Source organism: Anguilla rostrata, chromosome 4, assembly GCF_018555375.3.
Source record: "Anguilla rostrata isolate EN2019 chromosome 4, ASM1855537v3, whole genome shotgun sequence".
In the NCBI taxonomy this organism is placed as follows: Eukaryota; Metazoa; Chordata; class Actinopteri; order Anguilliformes; family Anguillidae; genus Anguilla; species Anguilla rostrata.
In genome coordinates, this window is record NC_057936.1 from 34,668,024 (window position 1) to 34,695,759 (window position 27,736).

The following is a 27,736-nucleotide window of genomic DNA, read 5'->3' on the forward strand; positions in this document are numbered from 1 at the left end:
AGGAGTGACCGGTGTTGTTATGAGATGTCAGCCACTGTGTCTTTCAGTCTTAGACGGGTATTGTCTCTCTCTAGTCTACTTCTCAGAGTCCTTGTCTCCTTCCCAGGTGCAATGAGGGGCGCATTGGCAGACAGTGTGAGTGCAGCACCGACGACGTCAACAGCGACGACCTGGATGCCAACTGCCGGCGGGACAACGGCACCGAAATCTGCAGCAACAACGGGGACTGCATATGCGGCGCGTGTGAGTGCAAGAAGAGGGAGAACCCAGAGGAGCGCTACAGCGGCAAGTACTGCGAGTGCGACAACTTCAACTGCGACCGCTCCAACAACAAGCTCTGCGGAGGTGAGTCCCGCCATTAACGCAGCCCGTTTGAAACCTAGCCGCCATTTGAAAAGTAGCAGTTTGAGACGTAGCCATCGCTTCCTGGTTGAGCTTGGCGCCATTGCAGTTAGGGAACAAATGTTGTGTCCAGGAGGTTGTGGGTTCATATCCTTGGCTGAATGTTGCTGCTCTGTTGTTGTCACAATTGCTGTGTCGCTATCCCTTTCAACAGCTGGTAATTTACTAAATCGATTTATGTCAAGTGCCTTGCTCAAGAGAGCTACAGCAGCAGGATTTGAATCTGAAACCTTAGTTACATGATCAGTTCCTTAACTACTGCGCTACTCTGTTGCAACACACTTGTTCCCTTGAGCACAGTAGAGTACTTGACCTAAATTACTTCAGTAAATACTCAGCTGTATAAATGGGCAATATGTGAAATATTATTTGGGAACGTTTCCCTGGTTACCTGCTTCTGTTTGGAAGAATAATATGGTAATTTAGTGTATTATGATGTATGAGATTGCAGGCATTTTAAAATGGGTTTGGCTGTGGAGTGCATTTGGAAGACGGCTCGACGAGACGTGGGTTTTTTAACCGGTCATTTTTGGACGTTTGGCAGGGCACGGCCGCTGCGAGTGCCGGGTGTGCATCTGCGACGCCAACTACACGGGCAGCGCCTGCGACTGCTCCATGGACACCACCACCTGCCTGGCCTCCAACAAGCAGGTCTGCAATGGGCGGGGCACTTGCGAATGCGGCACCTGCAAGTGCACCGACCCCAAGTTCCAGGGCCCCACCTGTGAGATCTGCCCCACCTGCCCCGGGGTCTGCGCAGAGCACAAGTGAGTTTGCACGGCCGCGTGCGTCCCTGGGCCTTATAGCTGACTTGGTGACCCCAGGACTCCACGTAGCGCAGGACAGACCTTTTCCCTATTGCTGCGACCATGCTGCAACACTTCCGTGACTATTCTGTCAGGTTCTTAGTATCTATAAACCGGTTTAGCGTTTTTAATAAGTTGAATATCTCTTTAAGAGATGTGGTTCTCATTTAAAAAATCACCAAAAGACTGGAATGTTCTATATATCTATTAATTGTTCTATTTATCTATTAAAATCATTTATTGAGTAATATCTTATTTAAGCATTTTGTGTTCATTTGCGATGCTCAGCCTCTAAGATGAAATGGACTAAGTGTGTGTAGCTGAAGGTCAGACAAAACAAAACAAAAAAATTCTAATATTGGGCACAGATGAAAACTACATCCTGTTTTTTGAAGGCAAGGATCATTTCAGCTCTCCTTCCCACCCAGTGATAAAATTCCTGCGTTGGTCTGGAGGGAGAGCAGTTTTCTGGGCTGTTTATCTGAAGGCTAGTCTGTGCCTTGCATGAGTGTTGTGTAAACTCCGCGGTGCCTGCTGAGCAGTGCAGTGTTTCCTCCCGCCAGGCCTTTTCACCCCCTCAAGCCCAGGAGAACTGGGGTGATTTGAAAGCCTTTCGCGCCTGTGGGAGTTGTAGTCCACTGTGTTGTTGTGCTGTAAACTTCCAACTCCCATGAGCACCTCCATGAAATGTAGGACATTTCCTCCCCACGTGCACCAAGCTGAGTGTAGGCCAGAGTGACTGTGGTGACTAGGCTGTGTTTAAGCGGTGACCTCTGCCCCCCACAGGGAGTGCGTGCAGTGCCGGGCCTTCGGGACGGGTGAGAAGAAGGACACGTGCGAGAGGGACTGCAGCTACTTCAACCTGATCAAGGTGAAGGACAGGGACAAGCTGCCCCAGCCCGTGCAGGCCTTCCCCCTCATGCACTGCAAGGAGCGCGATGCCAACGACTGCTGGTTCTACTACACCTACGCTGTCAACAACAACACCGAGAAGGAGGTCCACGTGGTGGAGACACTCGGTGGGTGGTGGATGTGTGGTGCTCTTCACTGGCTCAGGAGTCAGGATCTGCTTCTATTTATGCCATTTTCTAGTTTGAATTTGCTAGTGGCATAAAGGAATATGCTATGTGGAGCTTTGTTTACATACATATACATGCATACTATGCATTTATAGACATACGTACAATAAATTTGTATGTGTATATGGTGTTTGGAAGTAGGGAGCAATGAATCTGAGGAATTGGCTCTGACTACATTTCCCATAATACCTTGCCTCATCTGATCTTCTCCCCGACCTTGCGACAGAGTGCCCTACGGGTCCCGACATCATCCCCATTGTAGCGGGCGTGGTGGCGGGCATCGTGCTGATCGGCCTGGCGCTGCTGCTCATCTGGAAGCTGCTCATGATCATCCACGACAGGCGGGAGTTCGCCAAGTTTGAGAAGGAGAAGATGAATGCCAGATGGGACACGGTAAGGGGCTCGATCGTCTCCGCACTCATACGGGACTACAGTTACAATATGTGTTTCCGTCTTTCCTGTCATTCCAAATTGTAGCATTGTGTCCCGGGCTGATGAGTGCAGGATACAGTCAGAAGGGAGCGTCTGTGGAAAACGGGCGTCTTTCCCGATGACCGTAAGGTGGAGTTGTCAGTCTCGTATGAGCCTCTGTCCCTGATGTGTTTAACAGGCCTGTGTGCTCTTTCACTGGCCTGTCTCGGAAATGTAGTTCAGCCTCCTCCAGGGCTACTGCAGCGATCTCCAAAGAGCTCCAGACCCTCGGCCGCCTGTTTAAAATCAGCCTCACACGCGCTGAGGATACCACCTCTGGCTGCAGCTGCTACGGATGGGGCTGTTGTAACAGCAAGGGCTGCAGGCTTATTTCAGGCCCGGAGGATCAGTGAAAATGTCGACCTTTCCTTTTTCTGGGAGTGGCCTCTGGTTTCCAGTGTATATAGTGAGGTAGTGTTTCCCCCTGCTGTTCAGCTTGTGGTACTGCATATCTATTATTTGACAAAGGGCATAACAAGGACACCGACAGCTGGGGGCAGGGCAACTGTTCAGATTACTCACAGCTTGGCCACATGCAGAGGGTCTCTGGTCACATGACCAGGGCGGTGAGGCTTGGGGCTCTGGGGACTCTGTCATTACAGCAGATGAAGGCAGCCCAAAGGCGGATAAAAGGGAGGATTTCCAGAGTCCTTTCCAGCCGTCCTTAAACTCCACTTCAAATGAGTCGTCAGTTGAGACTGTTTATGGTTTCTGTGTGTGCTGGGCTCAGTGCCCTACCACTGTGGAATCCCATCTGGACATCGGTGATTGTAGACCGTCTGGGTGTATGTGTGTGGTCGGTGGGTACACACAGTTCGGTTTTTAATATAGACGGCAGGGATCTGTGTCTGTGTGTGTGTGTGTGTGTGTGTGTGTGTGTGCGTGCAGTCAGTCAGCAGGTGTATGCATTTCTGTTAAATACACTGGTGATCCTGTGTCAGCTTGAGGCAGTACAGGTGTCAGAGCATGAAAGTGAATAGTGAAACTTCTGATCTCTCTGAATATTGAAGTCTCTCCTGTCCGCTGCTCATTCCCACCCTATTCTCATGCTCACACCATGCTCTTGATCTGTCACCTTTTGTTCTGCTCTCTCATGTCTGTCCCCTTTTCTGCCCATAGCAAGATAATCCCATATACAAGAGTCCTATTAATAAGTTCCAGAATCCACACTATGGACGCAAAGCTGTGGCGCTATAAGTTCTGAGTTTGTATTCCTCTCTCTCTTCCTTTTTCTGCATGGGATTTTTCTAGCGTGTTTGTGCTGACTCTTCTGAACTTCCTTCATCTTTGCCACCATCTCTCAAAATCCTTGCCCTCTTTTACATCCACACATCCGTTTCTAACGTACCAAGACTACTGGGGGGAGGGAGACAGTTTACCTGGTTTCTTTTCATGTTGGCGAAGTGAAGTTTGCTGAGTGCGTCCCAGTGGATAAACGGGCCAGGCTTGTAACCCAGAGAGGTTGCAGGTTCAGCTCCTATTTGAGGTACTGCCATTGTACCCTTTGCTTCAGAATAAATCCATCAGTAGACAGGGATAATGGGTGGAGTGTGCACCGTGTACATTTTGCTGTGTCTGTGCCCTGTGTGAAGGCACCTATATGGTGGGAAAATAAGTATTCGGCACTGGGCATGTCGGCGTCATCACCCTGTGCCACTATTTACCCTGGTATATTACTCAGGCCCTATGCTCTTTCACTTAACATGGTGTGTGACTGCTGGAAGCCTCCGTGTGCTTGCAGGATAACCTTAAACCTGCTGTTCTGGATTCAGGATGGCTCTTATTTGTCATTACATTACTGGAATTTGGCAGATGTTCTTATTCAGAGCGACTTGCAATGAGGAAAAGTGCATAAATTGGGGTTAAAAGCAACAGTAACTCTAGAGGCGGGGGAGAAACACACACACACGCGCGCAAACACACACATTCTCTAAACAGCTCAGTTCACAGGCAGGGTTGTTGGGAATCCAATCAGTTTTTAAAACTGCTCGCAACTGCATGTTGTGAAGTTTGAATTTAACATGCTGAACAGATGTGCTTTCACAATATACTAAATTCTAACAAAAAATAACTATTAATAATATTGGTGTTGCTGTACTGTGAAGTAAGTTTTATATAGCATTAGAGTTCACTGATTAATACATTTTCAGAATGAAGCTACCTTAATATGACATGGAGGTTTGCAAACTACAGGTATTTTTGAGGTATCAGGACCACTATCTTGCACACTTTCGTCATGGTTCCAAGTTATCGTGTGATAAATCTTGTTTGAGATCCGTGCTGAGCTTTCTGCTGAGATGGGGTGTTCTCTGAAAGTGCCATAAAAATAATGGCTCTGCATGTGGGAAATGTAGTTTATAAGGTAAGAACTGGTGATGACCTGAGTTCACGGCATGCCTCTGACCAGCTGACGCATCGCTAGCTAACGGCCGTGCGCGCTCATCCCTGTTTTCCCTCTCATCTCCCAGGGCGAGAATCCCATCTACAAGAGTGCCGTGACAACTGTGGTCAATCCCAAATACGAGGGCAAATGACGGAGCCTCTGTTCTCTCATCACAACACTGTATGCAAAATAGTCCAGGGCAGGGGAGGGGCAAGGGCGAGTTTGTTTTTTGTTTTTTTTTTTGTTTTTTTTTGTTTTGGGTTTTTTTTTTGTTTGTTTGTTTGTTTGTTTTTTTACATTTTCTCAATTTCCTTTGTTTTTGTAGACACAGTATAATAGCATTGTGTCACTCTTTCTGTATGTTTTACTAACCGTAGTTTTTTTTTGTTTGTTTTTTCTATGCATCATTTGAAAAAAAAGAAATGTACAGTATGTGTAAACATGAATTTACTTTTGTTGATGATCCTTTTAAATGTTTTAACTGAACTTGTTTTTTTGCCACAGGACTGGCAAGGACAGTTATGGTCATATTGTGCCTTTCACAGAACACAACCCGTATGGACATGAGAGATTCGTTCTATGCATGGACTTTTAGCTATCGGGAATGTCAGACGGGACCTGAGTTTAGAACAAAGACGTGTAGTGTTGCGCATTGTGATATGGCTGCCCCCTGAACAGCCATACAATGGTGCAGTGTGGGGTTGTGTGTATGTAGATTCTGTTCTGAATAAAGATGGAAATAAGTTGGGAGTAGATTATTGTTTCTGTTTTTTTATTATTATTATTATTATTGAAACATTCAATGGAAATGTTAAAATGTGTGGGGAAATATTTGTCAGCGGAATCATGTCAATGAAAATTTATAACAGGCAGCAGTATTCTGGAAGTAGGTAGAAATTGCTTATATACAAACTCAGGTCCTTTTCTGTGTTCAAATTCGAAGCTATACCAAATAGCTGCCTTATTTGCAAGACTCATGCCTTATTTCAATTGTTTTGCATCAACCACCTTAAGCGAACTTGTTTCTGAAAGGGTACAGAATGTTTCAATGGTCAGAGCTTGCTTGTTTGTTTTTTTGTACTGTTTATTATGTGCATTCTGAAGTGAAGAGGCTTGGTTATTCTTTTCCACATGAGAGCTCAGAATGAACCAACGCATTATTGTTTGAAGATCAGTGTTAAGGGAAACGGCCTCTTGGACTCTTAAAGACTTTAACGGCACATTTACTCCACGCCTTGTGTTCCTGTTTTAAAGTGCCTTTTTGTTTCTGCATTATGTTCACTTTTGCAATACTGTCTCTGAACTTATTTATTAAAGTACCAAAAAACAACCATTACGCTGCTTTGTGTTTATTTGCCATTCCTTCTCCTTGGATAAGTTTAAAAAAATCAATTTCAGTAGTATTAACAGTGATTTTTGTTTCCGTTTCTATCTTCAGTGTGAAAAAGATGGACAGGCCTAGGCACAAGTTTCGCCACTTTCTTGGCATGGGAAGTAACACTATATAGAGCAGTGGTAACCAACCCTGTTCCTGGAGATCTACCATCCTGTAGGTTTTCACTCCAGCCCTAACTAAGCACACCTCATTCAACAGCGAGAGGTCTCTCTGAGCTGCTAATTAGTAGAATCAGGTGTGCCAAATTAGGGTTGAAATTAAAACCTTCAGGACTACATTTCCAGGAACAGGGCTGGTTACCACTGATATAGAGTATGCCCTGTATTGGCCACCCGGTGGTGCTATTACAGGCCTTTGAATGAAAACAGCACACAATCTGTGTGCCTGGAAAAAGTATTTGCTCCCTTCCTGATTTCCTTTATTGCATATTTTTCACACTGAATGGTTTCAGATCTTTAGACAAAATATATTCCACAAAGGGAACCTGAGTAAAGACAACACTTTTTTTATTATTAAATTAATTTATTGAAAAGGCTTATCAGACATCCATAAAATGATCCCAAACATACTGCTAAAGCAACAAATGTTTTTCAATGCCAAAAACTGGACATATTGTTTCACCTAATCTAAATGCAATTCAAAATGTGTATCATATGCTGAACAGAAAACTTCAGCTGCACAGGCCTGACAGAGCATTACCAGAGAAGATACTTAGCACCTGCTGATGTTTATGGGTGCCAGACATCAAGCTTTCTCTGCATGCAAATGAACTGTGATGAAGTTTGAAACATGACTATATATATGTATACAGCACTAGGCAGTAGACACCCTAGATTTTTTTTATTTAAATTTGCCCTTAGATGTTCATTTTTTGTTTTATGCATTACTGTGTCAGTAGAAAAGAGCAAATTTGACATTTCCAAATATTCATTTTCCAAAAAATGTAATGCTCCAGCGACATTATTTTTGTATTTTGTGCATATTCAGTAATAGACCACTTTTCCGATTAAAAACTTGATTACTTTGTGGGTACAAAGCCCAGTGCATGATTAAACAAAGATAACAAACAGATGCTAATGATCAATAACATAATGAGTTGATTGAACAAAACTTATTAACTGAAATAAGGAATCAAACTGGGAAAAGAACTAAAAGGTGAGGGTGTGGCAGATGTTTAACATTTAAATAATAAATTCTTATACCATGGCAAGAGTGGTGCAAGGTGGTCATCCTGCATCAGCAAGGTCTCTCCCAAGCAAAAACCCAAGTACGCCCCTCCATAGTCCGGAAAGGTCTTGTCAGAAGTGGTCTTCAAGGAAGAGTTGCTGCCAAAAAGCCATTCCTCTGAAGTAGAAACAAAGCTAAAAGTCTCACCTATGCCCAAAACCACAAGGACTGGGGAGCTGGACAATGGCAGCAAGTGCTCTGGACTGATAAGTCAAACAGGAGGCAGTTTGTCGTAGAACAGCCGGAGAGCGCTACATGGACGAGTGTCTGCAGCCAACAGTGAAGCATGGCAGAGGTTCCCTACAGGTTTGAGGCTGCATTTCTGCAGATGCAATTGGAGATCTGGTCAGAATTAGTAGAATCCTCAGTGCTGAGACGAGTAAGCATCCATCATGCAATACAATCAGGGAGGCGTCTGATTGGTCCCAACTTTCTGCATTCTGCAGCTGTACAATGACCCCAAACACACATCCAAGGTCATAAAGTACTATCTTCAGCAAAACAAGGAGTTCTGCAACAGACGGTAAGGCCTCCACAGAGCCCTGATCTCAACATCATTGAGACTGTCTGGGATTACCTGTCGAGACTGAAGCAAGTGAGACAGCCAATGTTTCTTAATGCAGTTTTAAAGGAGAAGGGTGGTCACACCAAATATTGATTTGATTTTGTTCTGAACTGTTCACTGCTCTTCATAGTAATTTTTTGTTATGATATTTAGAAACTTTTCATGTAATTATTTTTGAAAGCATCATTGCTTTATGGAATTTTTCCGTGTGCACACAGTACAAGGAATAGTTTTTTTTTTTTTTAATGACTGGTTGGTTGTAAAGCCTCACCTCTGCAGATCATCTGACTGATGCAACTGTCACTACTCTGCATTCCCTTTTCAATGTGAACATTTTTATCCATCCACCACCATGTCTTTATTTTAATTTAAACTTGGGCTACTCCACTCGCACTGTGCTTGCATCCATCCGCACTTGGAGATTCCTCATATTTTGTCATATAGAGCCTCATATGAAGTTTTGATAAACACAGAGAAGTGTGTACTGTGGGAAATTCTTCTGGATCTTCCTGTTCTGTAGCACATTAGTTTGCTTCCACCAGGTGGCGCCACATTGCTCTTTGGAGGCTGTGAATCAAGTGGTCCTTGTCAACTGAGATGATCTTTTAACAGTCTGCATTATATAATTGTATGCACACTATATCCTCCTAAGGCATGGCAAGTCACTTCTGACATGAGTTTCTCAAGAACCATATATTCTACTGTGTTGAAAGCTACAATACACTATAAACTGCTTACTTTTAATATTAACAAGAAAAAAACAAACTTGAAAAACAAACTCATTTTAAAATGATCAGTTAAAAAAGTATTTGTTTTCAAATTAGCTTACTGGAGGGGTTTGAGTTCTCATAACATTAAGTAATGTGGCTCCATGCTTAATTTTAGTTTAATGAATTTAAGTAAATAATTATAAACAAGAGGAAGGGTGTTGCCTGAAAAGGTTTTTCAGGCAACACCTGCCTGAAGTGTCTTCTGCATCAAAACAATTCACAGCTCATTTCCCCCAGAGTGGTGCTGAAATGTGTGCCAAGTTTAGTGATCCTGCGGTAACTTCAGATGGAGGAAGTTTGCCTACTTTTCTTTTCTTTGTTTTCAAATCCTCGTTTGAACAAGCACTGGAATTGAATCAAATCCCTGGTCCACCCTCTGGTTACAAATAAACTTCCCATGATGGCAATATCTTGTTACATCATTTATTCATAAAGCATGCCAGCAGAGAAGGATTGAACGTTTTGCTTTATATTGGAAAGGCTAAAGTAATGTTCTTTGCTGAGGGGTACAATAACAGCTGTGTCCCACCTATTATTTTGCACCCCCTGGTCCTGCAGACACACTTCTGTAAATGCCCTGCTCCTGTGTAATAATTCCCACTCTACTTCTAACAGTCTGGAGCCTTGACCACCCACAGCAGTGTTGGAGTTGAGCTAATTTAACATGACAAGTCTATTATTATTCAATCTGGACTTACAGTTTGACCAACCAGGTGATGACAGGGGCACTTGACTCCATCCCTGGTCACCTAAAGGACCTGCAACTGGATTTTCTCCAATGTCTTGCAAATCAGGGAAGGGTGTAAGACAGCAGCCACATCCTGAGTCCCGCCTGTGCTGTTGAGTGCAGGAGCGGGGAGCTGGGGGCGGTCCTGTCCCACCTCCAGAGAGGCAGGAAACTTAACCAAGATGTTTGGTCTTTCCCACCACACCACCCGCCCCATCTCCACAAGTGTTTCCACTACCATCAGGATATACTGTAGAGCTGAGAACTGGCTAACGCAGGGGACTGCACCTATGTGGACAATACCCAGAAGGTAATGTCAGGATCACATGTATGTTAATTGTAAAGAGTATGTGTCTTAATCAGTTCCTTTCATCTATGTAATCTAATATCTGGCTGTTTGCACAGCCATGTAGATGGTTTAAAACATTCTCTGTTCTTTATACTCATTGTAAGCTTTGTATGAGGCTATTCAAGAAATGTCTAGGATTTTCTTTTCTTGTTCTTATTTGAAATGCATTCAACTGAGAACGCTTTTTTATGCGATTGATGTCATTATACAATGCAATGGAATATTCTAGCATAATTATGGTATATTTCACTATGCCAAGAGTAAATCATTGAGTTTATTTATGTATCACTGTATAATTTTTTATTCTATTGTTTTTGTCAAGATATTATGAAAGTAGTAGTTGTGGTATTACTGCTGTGCTGCTGGGACAGTGCCCAGGGAGAACAGGGTAAGGTCACCCCTATCACTTGCATGTTTGGCCCACAACCTCACCTTCTGTGACACAAAATCTTTTGGCCATTGGAGCCTCATACCCATGAGGTGCCTGCCTGAACCACCTTTGCAAGTTGGCATGTTCCTCTGGAGCTCCCCCTGCTGGTGGTGCTGGAAAAGGCTAATGGTCTGACTGCCCTCACCGCAGGTGACAGAGAGCAGGCCTGCCATGCCGTTGGGGCGCGGAGCTGTGACGAGTGCCTGGCGTTGGGGCCACATTGTGCCTGGTGCTCAAACGAGGTGAGGACCTCCTACCTAACACTGCAGCCTCTAGTGATCACTCATTTCACATATGCTCTATTGTTCCGTATTATACTGGGTTACTAGACTCGGGGTGTTTTACGTCCTGCAAGTGGTTGAGCAAAAATACGGGGTCTGCCTCATGAGGGAAAACTATTGCCTCTGGTGGGGTATAGCATTAAACACCTGTCTGATAGTCTTCAAACTTCAGAACATTTGGCTGTGAGCTGGTTTAAAAAACTGACTGTGTGTGTTTGTGTGTGTCTGTGTGTGTGTGTGCATATGTGTGTGCGTCTATCTGACTGTCTGTGTAATCTGTCCATGCCTGTCCACTGCACAGAGTTTCAATAAGTCTGGCTGGTTCACCTGGGAGCGCTGTGACACTGTGAGTGCTCTAATAGAGAAGGGGTGCCCCCAGGGTCAGATCGAGGACCCCCGGGGAGACACCATGCTCCTGCTCAACCATAATGTCACGTCCCACCACGGGGATCAGAATCAGCATGCAGCCAAAGGCACCGTCCAGCTGCAGCCACAGAAGGTCCGGCTGCATCTGAGGCCAGGTGGGTCTCCCACACCTGTACAGGGCTTTTACGGTATGGCCTACACGCCTATTCATTCCAGACTGGAGTCTGTTATCACACTGGCGAGCAAACAGTTTGAAAGCACTCGCTGCAATAAGGAATTTACTGAAATGGCTATGTAGGAGGTTTAGCTGGAGGAAGGGCTGAAGAACACCCTGAGGCTGAATTTGTTCTATGATTGTCAGATGTCATTGTCAATAGGGTTGCAAAATTTGGGGAATGTTCAAGGGGTGGAAGCTTTCCATAGGAATTAACAGAAATATATTGGAATTATTTGGATTAAAGGGAAATTGTGGAGATTATTTGCATGGGCTGCATTTACCATGTCATATGCATATAGAAATATTAACCTTCATCATAAGCAGACATCATGTAAAACACACTAATAGAGATCAAAAATTGATCATTTAGTTTTGATTTGAACTATAATTAAACAAGTTTACTTTTTACGAGGGCTTCTTTCACTGAACACCAAAAAAAACAATAATGTTGAATAATGTATTCCATTACATTACATTACATTACATTACAGGCATTTGGCAGACGCTCTTATCCAGAGCGACGTACAACAAAGTGTATAACCATAACCAGGAACAAGTATGACGAAACCCCTAGAGAGAAGTACCGGTCCAAGTACAGGGAACAACCGCATAGTTCAACCTGGACCCTGGTGGTTAAACTGATTAACACTAACAACGAGAACGGCAACAACGCAATCTATGGAAAAATAAAAATAAATAAAAATACAAGTAGTCGTTAAGACTGGCGCATCAACTAAGTCACCTATTAAACAGCTGCCTAGTTACAACCCTAAGTTTAGTCATTTACAGGGGGGAAGGGATGGGGAGAGGTGCAGCCTGAAGAGGTGGGTCTTCAGTCGTCGTTTGAAATGGGTCACAGTCTCAGCTGTTCTGACCTCCACAGGGAGGTCATTCCACCATCGTGGGGCCAGAACAGAGAGGAGACGTGTTCTGGAAGTGCAGGTGCGAAGAGGGGAGGTGCTAGGCGTCCTGAGGTAGCAGAACGGAGGGATCTGGCTGGCATGTAGGGTTTGAATATCTTTTGAAGGTATGCTGGGGCTGATCCCTTGACTGCCTGGTATGCTAGAACCAATGTTTTGAATTTGATGCGAGCTATAACAGGCAGCCAGTGGAGGGTAGTGAGCAGGGGAGTTACATGGGAGTGTCTGGGTAGGTTGAAGACCAGACGAGCCGCAGCATTCTGAATGAGCTGCAGGGGTCTGGTGGCAGATGCCGGTAGTCCAGCCAGAAGAGAGTTGCAGTAGTCCAGGCGGGATAGAACCATTGCTTGGACCAGGAGCTGGGTTGAGTAGGTGGTGAGAAAGGGGCGGATTCTGCGGATGTTGTATAGGAAAAATCTGCATGCCCGGGTTACTGCTGCAATGTTGTTGGAGAGGGACAGCCTGTTGTCCATCATCACTCCGAGATTCTTGGTGCAGGGTGATGATGTCACTACGGTGTCCCCTAAGGAAATGGAAAAGTCGAGGAGGGGAGAGGATAGAGCAGGAATAAAGATTAGCTCCGTCTTTCCCGGGTTGAGCTTCAGGTGGTGATTGTCCATCCATCCATCATTCCTTCTGATGGACGAATATACTGTGTCTGCAGAGGGTTGCATTTCTACTGAATTCCCATGACAAGTATCTGTGCATGCCATGCTAGAGTGCACTACACTGGAAGAATTGTATTTCAACCGAATTTCTATTAAATGGCACAATATCTAAAATTACTTCTTTATGGGTATTTTCCCCCCAAAATAATTCACTACTATAAGCTAAGATTTTATATTTAAATTATACAAAATTTACAAAATTACAAAGCTTAACTTCCCATAGAAACTTTCCAGAAAGTTTCCGGGAATTTACCGTAAATTTTCTGACCCTTTGCAACTCTAGGTGTCACTGGGTGGCCATTGAACACAGATTCCACTTGATTCCTTCTCTTCTTTATTTAAATGGCATAATATGTTGCACTTGGCAGGGGAACCTCAGACTTTCAAGGTGAAGTTTAAGCGAGTGGAGGGCTACCCGATTGACCTGTACTATCTCATGGACCTGTCCTTCTCCATGGAGGACGACCTGCTGAATGTGAAGCAGCTGGGAACGGATCTGATGAAGGAGATGGGAAATATCACACAGGATTTCCGAATGGGTGAGTAACATCTCTGAGCAGGATATGGAACCGCTAGACATTCACAACAGAATGTGAACAGTCCGTTTGTTCTCTCAATACTGCTACTGCTCTTACATATTTGATTTGCCTGCTCTGGCTTCATTCATTGCTGGTCTTATAGTTAAACACATCATCATACATTAACATTGTACTCTCTCACTCCACTGTAAAGCAACACATAGCAGGGATTAAAGCAGGGCTGCCCAACCCTGTTCCTGGAGATCTACCATCCTGTGGGTTTTCACTCATACCCTAACAAGCACACCTCATTCAACAGCTAGAGATCATATTGAGCTGCTAATAGCATCAAGTGTGCCAAATTAGGGTTGAAATGAAAACCTACAGGATAGCAGTTCTCCAGGAACAGCTTTGTACTAAAGTGCAGTCTTAAAGTGTAAGCTCCACTATACTACATCTGCACTGAAGAAATAAACTGGAGAATGGATTTGGATTTGAATTTGTTTTAAAATATGATGAACAGGCCTTCATCAGGTTAGTATTGTGGAGAGGCTGGGATACACAACTTCATCATAGGATGAAGAATAATGGTTAGGGAAACAGGGCTTGTAAATCTGAGGTTGTAAGATCAATTTACAGGTGGAGCACTGCAGTTGTAGTCTTGAGCAAGGCACTTGACCTGAATTGCTTCAGGAAATATCCAGCAGTAAAAATGGACTGTACGCAAATAATGTAAGCCGTATGAGTTGCTCAGGATCACAGCATTTGCTCAGTGTTTTAAAAAGTAAATGTCAGTACTCTCATGTGCTCTCTGTAAATTAAGATTTGTTTACTTGTAGTAAAAGTAAAAAGGATGTAGGTCTGAGAATTTTCGACAAACTTCTAAAAACAAAAACTGTCGTCTGCACGTGAAGGGTTCGGCGCGTTTGTGGACAAGACGGTGATGCCGTACATCAGCACCACGGAGTCCATGCTGCAGAACCCCTGTAAGAGACAGGAGCCCCAGTCCTGCGCCCCGGCCTTCAGCTTCCGCCACGTCCTCAGCCTTACCCAAAACGGAAGCCTGTTCGGTGAGCTTGTGGGCCGCCAGAACATCTCAGGAAACCTGGACTCGCCTGAAGGGGGGCTGGATGCCCTGATGCAGGTTGCTGCGTGCGAGGTGAGGGGGAGGGATGGGTGGTCGGGGGCTTTGATCCTCAGCTGAGTTTGGCCTTTGTTTCCAGTGAGCGTTGTCCCCGGAGACACATAGACAAAGGGTTGGCTTCACCTGTGAAGAAGTTCTTATGTCTATAGTCCCACTGTTTATGCGATACTGATTTAAAATTCAGCATCCAAACATCAACTTGTGTGGGGAGCTTTTTTCTCCCTTCTCCACATCAACAAAGTAAATGTTTTTCCTTCATTAGACTATTTATGTTATTATTATTGCCTTTGAATATGCATTTCCTGCATTATTTTATTTGCCAACTCCTCCCTCATCTAATTAGTTGTTTCTCGCAAATGAATCAGATCTTCGGTCACTGTGAGGGATTAGTTTTGGGGCTTACAGTGTTTACCACGTCCCCTAGGAAGCAATTGGCTGGAGGAATGTGACCCGCCTACTCGTATTCTCCACCGACGCCGGCTCCCACTTCGCAGGAGATGGGAAACTGGGCGGGATCGTGCTGCCCAACGATGGGAAATGCCACCTGGAGAACAACATGTACACCATGAGCAACCATTATGTAAGTTATAACACAAAAGTACTGCTGTAATTAGGGAGTTAAAGGATGCCATTTTAAATTTGGTCACTCTTTCTATATGTTTTATATTTTATTTTTTAAAAATGAAAATATAAATACTCTTAAAGTGTGAAAAGTTAAAGCACCTCAATTCAGGCTGCAATTGACGTGACCATTTTTTTTAAACGAGGACACAAATACATTACAATAAAATAAATCAAATATTTACATTACGCTACATCTGGGCAAGGAGACTATAATAAACAAAAAGATTGTTCATTTATTAATATGCTTTTAAAACAGTGTGAAGATTTATACACAGTGCACATATTCTAATATGCCAAACTGAAGGCTTCTTCACTGCATACACAAAACAAAGATGCTTCAGTTCATTTCTCTTTATAGAAAGGAGGTCCCTCCTCAATAAAAACAGTAATATAAATAGATGCAAGATGTTAACTACAGTCACCTCTCAATGGGGAACAGTTGATTAAACAGTTTAGAAGGGGGCAGACAATCTTGGCAGCAAACTGAATAGTTTCCGGGGTAGGTCTCGTGGACCTTCTTTCTGAGTGTCCGAAATATAACTGTCTACGTTTAAAAGTATTTATAAGTGTTCTTGTTTTCACACATTCAAGTGTGTTTGGTGGTGTGGCAGTACACTTATTAGCCCGGTCAGTGCTGTGTTTTTTTGGATGTTAGAATACTGCGTTTGGTACTGTGGGCATTTGTGTCTATTAGCACTAGCGTGTTAGATGAAAATGTGCTTGCTTGGTCTTTTGACCCAATCGGACTATCCTTCTTGTGAGTATGTGCCTTTGGTGCTCTGGCTACTGCGTCTGTGTGAGTTTTTTTATATTGTCCGCGTCTTTGCCCTAAGTCTACCCATGTTGCAATAAGGTATCCTATACATTATCTGAACACATTCTTGATTTTTTAGAAATGTACTGCATAAAACCATCGAAGACGTTGTCAAAACATGGCGATCCAATAGCTTTGCTATAATAAACCAACTATAGCATAAACAGGCTTACCCACCAACCGGGTCATTCACAGGAAGAGAACAACACAACCTAAACAAAAAGAACAGCTGCTTATAAGCTATAGACTATATAGACTATAGTCTGACGCTACCTGTTTCAAAATGTGTCTATACCGGGAAGCTAAGTCCAACTGTCCAAAGGAAACCAAAGCCTTCTGAAAACTGCAACTGCAAGTTAAACACTCTAGGGTAAAATAAAAATAAACACACCACGTTATCTCCGACTTGGGTGCGGTGATTTTATTATTTTTCCCAACCCACTTACGGCAGTGGCACACCGTGTGGCACACCAAGTTTTTGACTGGTACACCCAAACATCGAGGGTGTTTCCTTGGCCTTTCCGGTGATTGTTTGGAGACGCTCACCCCATAACGACGGTAGCGAGTTGCTCGAAAGTTGAAATAGGGGAAGAATAAAATAACCTTTAAAATAATCTCTGCGTTCTTAAGTGCCCTTATTTTGTATAGTGCAGTCAGGTTGATTTGTGGCTGCCCAATGATTTTGCTGTTGATTTTTTTAAAAAATTCCCAGTCTGTTCAGGTTGGCTGTACTTGTATTTCCAAACCAACTAATAAAACGGTGCGTTAAAACACTTTCAGTGAAGTATTTAGCCTATAAAACAGTGTATGGATGGTACAGTCCACATTTAAAAATCTCAGCTTCCTTAAGAACAAGCGGTGTGACAACAAGGAGCCCCAGGTTAGCCAAGTAAAAAGGTAGGTATGCAAGGCAGATGGACGTAACTGTGAGGGCCAGAGTGCTTGTTTGTGTCTGCCTGAGTATGAGGTGCACTGTGCTTCTGTTTGTGAATCTGTGAGTATAACAGTGTTGAGAGGAGTCATTTATGTCTGTGTAAATATGAGTGTTTGGCGCTGTGGCCCAACAGGACTATCCCTCTGTGGCTCACGTGGCCTACAAGTTGAAGCAGAAAAATATCCAGACCATATTTGCTGTGACCCAGGATGTCCAACACTTGTACGAGGTATGAACTGTCCAAGCACACATGCCCTTTGCTTTCATCATTAGACTTTAACACAAAATGAAAATTAAAATGGCCAGCTACATGCAAACTGCCTCAAGGTTGATTCTGAGTATTAATATTTTTTTAGACAGAGAAAAGAAATTAAAACTTGTTTTCCTCTTCATCTCTTTTTTACTTCTGCACAAATAAGAGTGCCTCCGATTGTTACCAGCACTCTTAATGGTCTCATTATTCTTTGACAGGGTTTAAAAGGCATGTTTCCAAAGTGCGCTGTTGGAACCTTGTCAAACAACTCCCACAATATCCTGCAGTTGATTGTTGATGCTTACAATGTGAGTGCGTCCTTGTTCCCTCCTACAGAAGCCATTTCTGCTGTTTCCATTGCAACCCTGAGGGACGTGTACCAAATAACACAATACACAACACACGTTTAGCACCATGCTGATCATTTATATTTTCTTTTACAAGAGGTTAGACACCCCCTGGCCCTTGTATCTTATAGATCAGCAGTTGATTTGTAATTTTCTAGTTTTTTCTACTTATCTTTATTGGCAGCTGACATTTGTGCATTAGGGAGATAACAATTTTCTATAGACCATGACTGCAGTGACTCAGGCATACTTGCATTACATTATTTGTATGTTTTTCTTGTCAAATATATATATTGATTTTACATCAGCTGGATAATCCTTTAAGTGGTCTTGCCAGGAAGCTGTAGCCTGCCTTGCTCAGGATTATGTCTGCATGAATACGCATGGGATTCAGATAACAATCTTCTTGTTCCATAACCACTACACCACACTGCCAGAACTTTCACAACTTTACTGGACCAACCATGTGTGAATGTAATGAGCCCCTGTCCCATTCAGTTTGTGTTTGCAAAACAGGAACTTTCAGCATGCATCAAGGTACCCAGCAGTCAGTTACTACATGTGTGTGACATTGTGAACTTGAACCAATTCCCCAAGGCCCTGACCTCAGAGGTTATTATGGATAACAGCAACCTGCCAGAGGGCTATCAGATAGCATTCAGCTCCTCCTGCAAGGACCATGTGCTTCGGACCGGAGAGGAGGGTCGAAAGTGCTCAAATATCTCCATTGGTGATGAGGTGGGCTTCTCTCAAACTGCCCTTTGGCCCAAATACTCCCACACCACAATAACACGTGTTTGCATGCTTCTGAATTTTGCGCGTCTCGTCCTCAGGTGAGCTTCCACGTGAGCATCACGGCGACGGGGTGTGAGGGTGGCAGTGGGGAGTCACGCGTGTTCATCAAGCCCCAGGGATTTAGTGAGGTGGTGGAGGTCTTGCTGCAGCCGGTGTGCCAGTGCAACTGTTCCCAGTACAGACAGCCCCTCAGTCCCAGCTGTAACAGTACAGGGACTCTAGAGTGTGGGGCCTGCAGGTCAGAACCAGCTCACTTTTCTCTTGCTGACAGTCTGTGCTTTCACAGCCAATGGGCTCCTCCATGTGGCAGTGTGTATGTGTATGAGACCTGAGAAGTCATGCAGTGTGTATGTGTATGAGACCTGAGAAGTAATGCAGTGTGTATGTGTATGAGACCTGAGAAGTAATGCAGTGTGTATGTGTATGAGACCTGAGAAGTAATGCAGTGTGTATGTGTATGAGACCTGAGAAGTAATGCAGTGTGTATGTGTATGAGACCTGAGAAGTAATGCAGTGTGTATGTGTATGAGACCTCAGAAGTAATGCAGTGTATAAGAAAGTGCAGTAGCAGCGTACATGCATGGAGAGCTCAGTAGATGCAGTGTGTGTATGAGCTCAGTAGTTATGCAGTGTGTGTGTGAGGCCTCAGAAGTAATAGTGTGTGTGTGTGTGAGACCTCAGAAGTAATGCAGAGTGTGTGTGAGACCTCAGAAGTAATGCAGTGTGTGTGTGTGTGTATGAGACCTCAGAAGTAATGCAGTGTATAAGAAAGTGCAGTAGCAGCGTACATGCATGGAGAGCTCAGTAGATGCAGTGTGTGTATGAGCTCAGTAGTTATGCAGTGTGCATGCATGAGAGCACAGTGATTTTGTTAGTCTCATCATAGGTGTAAGGAGGGTCACATTGGCACATTCTGCGAGTGTGATGAGGACGCATTGAATAATGGGGACATGAATGGCCAGTGTCGGCGGAACAACGCCTCAGAGGTGTGCAGCGGACATGGGGACTGTGTCTGCGGGAAATGTGTGTGTCACAAGAGCAGGAGGAATCCTGACCACATGTATTATGGGAAGTACTGCGAGTGTGACAACTTCCATTGTGACCAGTACCAGGGCCTGCTCTGTGGAGGTAAGGGTAGACTAATAACCTGAACAGAGCCTCATCTTAGTGGTATAAGTAGCTCGAGCTATTACCTTTTACAATACTGTCATAAAGTACTGTTCCTTTCATTAGGTAAAACCCAATGTGAAGAATGTTACTTGAATAGTACTTTTTTAATGTAGCATGTTTAAGTGTAGCATGATGCAATATGTGTGGCTGTGTTCATGTGTGTGTTTGTGTATCAGGACAGGGCAAGTGCAAGTGCGGCGTGTGCCAGTGTTTCCCAGGGTTCACTGGGAGCGCGTGCGAGTGTCCGCTCAGCCTGCAGCCGTGTCTGTCCCGCGCCGGCTTCCTCTGCAGCGGCAGGGGACGCTGCGTGTGCGGCACCTGCGTGTGCGAGGACGGCCGCTTCCAGGGCCCCACCTGTGAGATCTGCCCCTCCTGCCCCGACGTCTGCACTGAGCACAGGTGAGACGGCCCGCTCGAGCCCTCCGGGGAAGGAAGGCAGTGCAGCCCGCGGGCAGCGCAGGTGACACATGCCCCTGTCCCGCAGGGAGTGCGTCCTGTGTCGGGCCTTCAGACAAGGCCTTGGGGAGGAGGAGTGCGACAGGGACTGCAACCATCTTAACCTCACACTGCTAGAGGAGCTCGCTCACCTGCCCCAGGAGAACCATAACGCCGGGCTCCACAGGTGTAAAGAGAGGGACGTGGATGGCTGCTGGGTGCACTTCCTGTACCAGGCGGAGCACAGAAACCAGTCTGCCCACATCCATGTTGCTCTTGAGAGAGGTAAGCTCATCGACCTGCATGCTTCCCGCCCCCCTGCCCCCCCGATGCAGTACAGTACTGCAATGCCCCCTTTCCACTGTACGTCTGGAACCAGGCGACCCCTAGCTGGAGCTAAAGCTTGCTGACTTGGTACATTGTAGTCCTTGCATTTCTATTACAGTGCCTTCAACTGGACCTAGGCCCAAAACGGCATTTATTCCATTTAATGAAAAGTAATACATTTGAAAATACATTAAAGTAAATATACTAGAAAATACTGTATATTGCAACACGTCACAGTAATTTGCCAAATAGACAAATGATTGCCACTTTAAAACATTACAATATATCACGTTGCAGTGATATATATTATAATATTTTTCCACATACTCACATAATATATTATATTTCCATAGGGGATGTTAATGCAGTCAAACAATTGCTTAAAGAATGGAATATACTGCAATTTATTTAAGTTAATATATCAATGTATTTAAGTTAAATATATTATCATGATTAAAAATATATTGTATATATGAGTAAATATGCAGATTATTGCCATTTTCTAATTTTAATTGTCACTTTATTGCTCTGAAATATATTTATTATTGTATATTCCAAGAAGTCAATGTGTTTACAATATATTATATATTATATTTCTGCAAGGAAATATTTTGTCCTCTGATTCTGGGAATTGATTCTGGGACTTGCCAAAAGTATCACATTGGAACTCCCTTATAACAACAAAATGGTTTAAATATAAACAATACTCAAACTGAGCACTGGGCTTTGTGTTTGTTGCTTCACTGTGAGTTCCCTGCAAAGGCCCTCTCCTGTGTTTGACCTGGCTTTCCCCCACTCGCTCAGAGTGTCCCTCGGGCCCTGATGTGGTACTCATCACTGCCCTGGTGTCTGGTTCCATTGTGCTTTTGGGACTGGTGCTGCTGCTGGTGTGGAAGCTCTTTACCACCATCCATGACAGGAGGGAGTTTGCACGCTTCCAGACAGAACTGGTGAAGGCCAAGTGGGACATGGTGAGTGGGACTGCTCCAGACCACACTGTACACACTGTACAGCACTACATCATACCACACTGTACCCTACCACACTACATCATACCACACTGTACAGCACTGCATCATACCACACCGTACCCTACCACACTATATCATACCACACTGTACCTACCACACTGCGCTGTACCACATGTACACACTGCATCATACCACACTGTACCCTACCACACTACGCTGTACCACACTGTACAGCACTGCATCATACCACACCGTACCCTACCACACTACATCATACCACACTGTACAGCACTGCATCATACCACACCGTACCCTACCACACTATATCATACCACCTGTACCTACCACACTGCGCTGTACACACTGTACAGCACTGCATCATACCACACTGTACCCTACCACACTGCGCTGTACCACACTGTACACACTGTACAGCACTACATCATACCACACTGTACCCTACCACACTCATCAACACACTGTACTACACTCATCATACCACACCGTACCCTACACACTATCATCAACCACACTGTACCCTACCACACTGCTGTACCACACTGTACAGCACTGCATCATACCACACTGTACCCTACCCCACTACATCTACACACTGTACAGCACTACATCATACCACACCTGTACCCTACCACACTACATCAAACCACACTGTACAGCACTGCATCATACCACACCGTACCCTACCACACTATATCATACCACACTGTACCCTACCCACTGCGCTGTACCACACTGTACAGCACTCATCATACCAACTGTACCCTACCACACTGCGCTGTACCACACTGTACAGCACTGCATCATACCACACCGTACCCTACCACACTATATCATACCACACTGTACCCTACCACACTGCGCTGTACCACACTGTACAGCACTACATCATACCACACTGTACCCTACCACACTACATCATACCACACTGTACAGCACTGCATCATACCACACTGTACCCTACCACACTGCGCTGTACCACACTGTACAGCACTGCATCATACCACACTGTACCCTACCACACTGCGCTGTACACACTGTACAGCACTACATCATACCACACTGTACCCTACCACACTACATCAAACCACACTGTACAGCACTGCATCATACCACACCGTACCCTACCACACTATATCATACCACACTGTACCCTACCACACTGCGCTGTACCACACTGTACAGCACTGCATCATACCACACTGTACCCTACCACACTGCGCTGTACCACACTGTACAGCACTGCATCATACCACACCGTACCCTACCACACTACATCATACCACACTGTACAGCACTGCATCATACCACACCGTACCCTACCACACTATATCATACCACACTGTACCCTACCACACTGCGCTGTACCACACTGTACAGCACTGCATCATACCACACTGTACCCTACCACACTGCGCTGTACCACACTGTACAGCACTGCATCATACCACACCGTACCCTACCACACTACATCATACCACACTGTACCCTACCACACTACGCTGTACCACACTGTACCCTACCACACTATATCATACCACACTGTACAGCACTGCATCATACCACACTGTACCCTACCACACTGCGCTGTACCACACTGTACAGCACTGCATCATACCACACTGTACCCTACCACACTACGCTGTACCAATGACAGACAGCATGGTACTATACAGTAGGGCTGCATGATTTATCGAATCATAATCTTTTTAAGCATAATAAGAATAACCGCTGACATATAGCATGTAGGCGACCTTTTTTTTTTCTTTACTCATACTTGATGTGATAGGAAACAACCAAACGTCAGAGGCCATGGGAAATACTTTCGGAGGAAAAACCATGTTTGATATGACAACCAATCAGCAGAAAGGTCATAAAGATTCAATGTGATCATGTGATTTGCTTTATCAATCACAAAGCTACAAGGATTGCTGCTGATTGGCAGTCTTTTCAGCACCCACAGTACAGTGGATATCAGCCTGTGATATCAATGACGTTTTTTTCTTGGAAGCGTTTCACGCCGCCTCTGACGTTTAGCTGTTTACTACTGTATCAGGTATGATTAAAGAAAAAAGACGAAAGATCACCTTATACGCACTAAGGCAGCGGTTATTCTTATTATGATTATAAATATCACAATTTAATAAATCGTTACTCCCTACTATACAGCACATTGTACTGCACAGTCCCCACTGCAGCTGCTATTGCTACGGTCATCGAGTAATTACGGGTATTCTTACAGTAATGCCAAATGAAGCCATTATAAACATTTGGTGGCATTCACTTTGAAATTCACTCTTATCCGTCGCTCTGGATAAGAGCGTCTGCCAAATGCCTGTAATGTAATGTAATGTAATGAAATGTGCATTTTATAGATTTTCATCTTGATAGACTTTCAAGTTAACATTGGGCTCCAATTTGATGTCAACTGATAACTTGGAAGTTACAAACAGTTCACAGGTCAGAAAATGCCCCAGTGTACTCCCAGGGTGTCATTGTCCAGTTTAAATGTTATTACATACCACAATGTTTTATTAATTAAAATGATGGGATCTGTTTGACAGACTGACTTTCTGTTCATTGCAGGATGATAACCCAATCTACAGGAGTGCCATTACAACTGTTCACAATCCCAAGTACAAGGCCCAGTGACCACTCCTTTCTTTGGCAACAGAAAATACACAAAGGAAGTGTTTCCTCATTCATGTTTCTCTTTAGTGGCTGAATTCCCTTTATAAAAATTCTGCCCAAATAAATCCAACAGGGGGAAAAGGGATAGCAGGTGGTCCCTTTGATTTGTTTCTATATCTGTAAACAATGAGGTGTATTGGCTTTAAACATCAAAGCTATGTGCCCTGAGTAGGGGGCGAGCATATGAAACAGGATGCGAGTGTCGGACTTACTTCCCTTTTTGGCACATGTTTGTCTGAATTGCAGTGTGGTCTGGGCCAGCTCTCTCTCTGGCTTGGCAGCCAGTTCCACAACACCGATGAATGCACCACTAGTTCATAACCAGACCCCTTCCAGACACTCCTCTGTACAGCCTTGATTAACTTGCTGACGTGTCAAGATCTTGTTTTGAGATTTCTGGGAAATGGAATGTAAAGTGCGCTTATCAGTTATGTGAGCTTGCGGTCATGCACGCTGGTGTACGGGTGTTTTTTTTGTTTGTTTTTCTTTCCTCCCCCATTTGGGCTGGGCAATTATAATTGCATGTCTGTCTCATTGCTGCCTGTTGTGCCTTGTCAATTTGTGTGAGCGCAGACTAGCAAATTAGTCTTCTGAAATACTTGTAGCTCACTTCTGTTTCTTTCCGAAACTTTCCGAAATTCTGAAACTCACCAGCTAAGCTGTGCAGCTATTGCACCAGAGAACTGTGCAACTGCGTAGCTTGTGCATGGAAGGCCGACAGGGAGTCAACCAACCAGAGGAGCTGCTGTTGCATCATAAATCAGCTAAACCCTCTCAGGTCCCCTTGCCACTGTCAGAACTGACAATCAAGACTCAATATGGACTGTTGAGCACATTATTGAACCAAGAACAAATGATTTAGCTGGACAAGCCACCTGGAGAGTATTTCTGAGTGTTATCTATACTTCCGGCAGAGTATCTTTGGAAATCTGAGATAAAAGAAAAAAGAAATCTCAGATAAGCTGCACAGTATCTTTGAGGATCTCAGCTGAGAACCAAGGTGTTGGCATGACCTACTTCCCCAAACTTTAAAGATACTGTAACTGAAAATTCGGCCATTGACTTGATCTTGATTATTGACTGGTTGCTCATTCACAATGTTAAGGTCTTCCTCAATACTTTCCTACTGCATCGAGAGGGACATTGGCATTACTAATCTCTTATCTGATTGGTTCAAACAATGAGTATGCTGCATCTTAATATTATTGGTGCTGTCGGATTATTATACAGAGCAGCACTGCCCTCTAGTGAGTCCTGGTAACTGCTCAGCTCTTGCCTTCTTGCTATCACAGAAAAATATGTTGTGTAATCCCTCAACACACCACGGGGTAGTGATAGAAATGGGAAGTCCTGTTGTCATGTGATCCCCTGCTTCTCAAAGCACTGCATATGCAAATAAACACTGATGCTGTATGTGCCAACCTGTGAAATCGAGCTCCTGCAGTACTATTTCTGCTAGAAATAATCTCTACATAAATACATGGTGGTTTATACATCAATGAAATATGCAAAGCTGTGTGCATTCAAATGAACCTGCATGATTACTCTGAATTAGTCACTTTGCTTGTGCATATGCGAATAATTACACACTTTTTGGAATGTTACCTCTAGGACTTGGCTCAGTGTAAAACTCATTTCCCCTTCTCTGGTGGTTCCTGTCAATCATAACTCTCTTTAAAAAAATAAAAACATTTTTTTTAAAAGCTGATACTGCTTCACTGCTGTGATACAATGTGAAACATAGTGTCCTACATGTAGCCCTATGCATCATGCCAAGATGGTACGAGTGTACAGAGGGTATATGTTAAAAAAATAAAAATAGAGGCAGTCTGTTCTTTGATTCCTGCTTAGGAAATCAGGGAAATGAAAGAGTGGGCAAAGAATGATGGTGCTAGAGGTAAGAAAGAAGAGCAAAGGAACAAACCATCTTTCTGAGATGGCAGGGAAAAGTAACTGTGGGAGACAGGAGAGAGAGATGGATAGAAGGAGGGAGGGTGAGAGAGAGAGAGAGAGAGAGAACCCACAGCTGGGAGGAGGGTGCACTGATGGAGAATGTCTGCTGTAGAAAATGGGGGAGGGGTTATGATAATATAATCATCGCACAGTCTTACATTTATAAAATCATTACACATGACTAAAAAAAATAATACCTTGGAATGCTGTGTGTCTTTTTTTGTACCAATAGAAATGCAGTGGCAGAAAAACCCCTCTAAACATTCTTAAATAAGTAAATCCATTGCACAGTAATGAATGTATTTCCAAACACAGACACGCTTACATCGCCAACATGCTCTGCAGGGAATAGAGGTACTGGCTGCATGTGACAGAGCGCGTTATGGAAATGTAAAACACGCCCATCAAAGCCAGTGATGATACGGAGAGTGCAGTGGGGGTTGGGAGAGACTGGGCAATAATGCTGCATTATGTTGGCCTGCCTGTTTACTGAGGGGTGCAGCCTGGAGGTTGCTGTGCCTGGCCTGTCATCTGAGTGGGTGAGCACTCTGCAGCCAGGGCTGATCCATGTGCAGACTGCTGGGGGAGGAGGGAGTGAGCGAGGGTGGAGAGAGAGAGAAAGAGAGGGGGAGAGAGAGAGAGAGAGAGAGAGCGACATGAAGAGATGCAGGACTAGTAGCAATCGCTTTGGCCCACTGGGAAAAGGTTACGTAACGCAGCACCACTCCTCTTTCTCTCTGAGAAGAGTGCTCCAGCGCTGCTGCCAGTGAGCTCAAACACAGCAGCTGAGAGAATGTATGGATTCACAGATTCTGAAGGCTGCCGGTCGCAGTTCTCAAGAGGTACACGAAACGAAACAAAGCAGCTCTCAACCTCTGCCGACAAAGATCAGAGAGAACATTAATATGACACTGCGCTTAAGGGTGTATCGTATTATATGCTTGAAATGTTTGTAAGAGTTAATGTTCTGAAAATCCAGATGGTCTATTATTCTACTTTGTGAAGCTAGTGTGGCGTGACTACAGACCTAAACGACCATTTTTACACATGTTAAGTTGTACTTTTCAATTAACCCTTCACTGTCATGAGCAGAAATACTACGTGAGAGGACATGGACCATTACAGAGGATTTTTTTCTGTATTATTTCCCCCTGCTTATTGAGCTGCCATCTAGGCCAGGTCTCCACTGTGAAAGAGATTCTATATCTCAGTGGGACTGCTCGGTTAAAGGTGAAAAAAGCATTGCAAGTAGGGAGTTGGTGTCTCTGTTACAGTATGCACTGGTGCAAAACACCCTTACACAGTCTGAGGGGTATTCCACAGAGTTTTGGTTGTGGGGCTTATTTGGCAGCAGTGACGGTCTGAGGAAGAGGAGAGTAGGAGGGGACACTGCAGTGCCACTTTGGCTGGAGGAGAAGGACAAGTAATATGGCTGTGTTCTCTATTTTCAGGGACCTCCCAGGATACACGCTGCTCTCAGAGCCTCATTAAAAACCGGAACATTCACGAGAGAAAGAGCAGGAGGCGGGTTGACCGTGACAACTCAGCCTGGTGAAACTGAAAGTGGGGGAGGGCAGAGTATGCTCTTGATTGTTGTATGTATGATTGTTTCAAACCACAGCTTACTCTGTGACAAGAAGCACCATATTTTGCATCTCCCAACAAGCAATCCATACAGAATCACT

The 27,736-nt window shown here is 44.3% G+C and overlaps 2 protein-coding genes and 2 long non-coding RNA genes across 7 annotated transcripts in view; 2 read left to right on the forward strand and 2 right to left on the reverse strand.

The window, feature by feature from the left end:
• The window catches only part of LOC135253275 (integrin beta-1-like), a 55,067-nt gene extending 48,593 nt beyond the window's left edge, over nucleotides 1-6,474 (forward strand). For 2 of the 4 annotated variants that reach the window (XM_064332364.1, XM_064332363.1), the window contains 6 exons: nucleotides 107-345; nucleotides 947-1,169; nucleotides 1,995-2,227; nucleotides 2,514-2,680; nucleotides 3,878-3,962; nucleotides 5,227-6,474. In XM_064332364.1, coding sequence (XP_064188434.1) covers nucleotides 107-345; nucleotides 947-1,169; nucleotides 1,995-2,227; nucleotides 2,514-2,680; nucleotides 3,878-3,955 — 940 coding nt within the window. In that variant the 3' untranslated portion in view covers nucleotides 3,956-3,962; nucleotides 5,227-6,474. Of the gene's footprint in view, nucleotides 1-106; nucleotides 346-946; nucleotides 1,170-1,994; nucleotides 2,228-2,512; nucleotides 2,681-3,877; nucleotides 3,963-5,226 lie in introns of all 4 variants that reach the window. The other 2 variants (XM_064332365.1, XM_064332362.1) reach the window with 2 other exon arrangements.
• A 3,459-nt stretch (nucleotides 6,475-9,933) lies between these two features.
• On the forward strand, nucleotides 9,934-25,806 carry LOC135253278 (integrin beta-1-like). Its single transcript, XM_064332368.1, has 16 exons — nucleotides 9,934-10,136; nucleotides 10,498-10,563; nucleotides 10,756-10,847; nucleotides 11,188-11,407; nucleotides 13,426-13,596; nucleotides 14,490-14,734; nucleotides 15,144-15,299; nucleotides 17,225-17,320; nucleotides 17,563-17,652; nucleotides 18,289-18,429; nucleotides 18,525-18,724; nucleotides 19,373-19,614; nucleotides 19,833-20,055; nucleotides 20,141-20,376; nucleotides 21,223-21,389; nucleotides 23,994-25,806. The coding sequence occupies exons 2-16, from the start codon at nucleotides 10,503-10,505 to the stop codon at nucleotides 24,057-24,059; spliced, it is 2,406 nt and encodes an 801-aa protein (XP_064188438.1). The 5' UTR covers nucleotides 9,934-10,136; nucleotides 10,498-10,502; the 3' UTR covers nucleotides 24,060-25,806.
• LOC135253280 (uncharacterized) lies at nucleotides 13,647-15,261 on the reverse strand. The gene is made up of 2 exons (XR_010329573.1): nucleotides 15,123-15,261; nucleotides 13,647-14,842 (listed from the first exon to the last, which is right to left on the reverse strand). It is a non-coding gene; the product is annotated as an uncharacterized LOC135253280 (long non-coding RNA).
• LOC135253279 (uncharacterized) lies at nucleotides 18,911-19,246 on the reverse strand. The gene is made up of 2 exons (XR_010329572.1): nucleotides 19,193-19,246; nucleotides 18,911-19,130 (listed from the first exon to the last, which is right to left on the reverse strand). It is a non-coding gene; the product is annotated as an uncharacterized LOC135253279 (long non-coding RNA).
• Nucleotides 25,807-27,736: the final 1,930 nt, after the last annotated feature.

Coding starts and splice junctions, on each gene's coding strand:
- LOC135253278 (XM_064332368.1), top strand. CDS start 10,503: ATGAAAGTAGTAGTTGTGGTATTACTGCTGTGCTGCTGGGACAGTGCC. Junction 17,321..17,562: donor ATGTCCAACACTTGTACGAG/GTATGAACTGTC, acceptor ATTCTTTGACAG/GGTTTAAAAGGCATGTTTCC. Junction 19,615..19,832: donor CCAGGGCCTGCTCTGTGGAG/GTAAGGGTAGAC, acceptor TTTGTGTATCAG/GACAGGGCAAGTGCAAGTGC.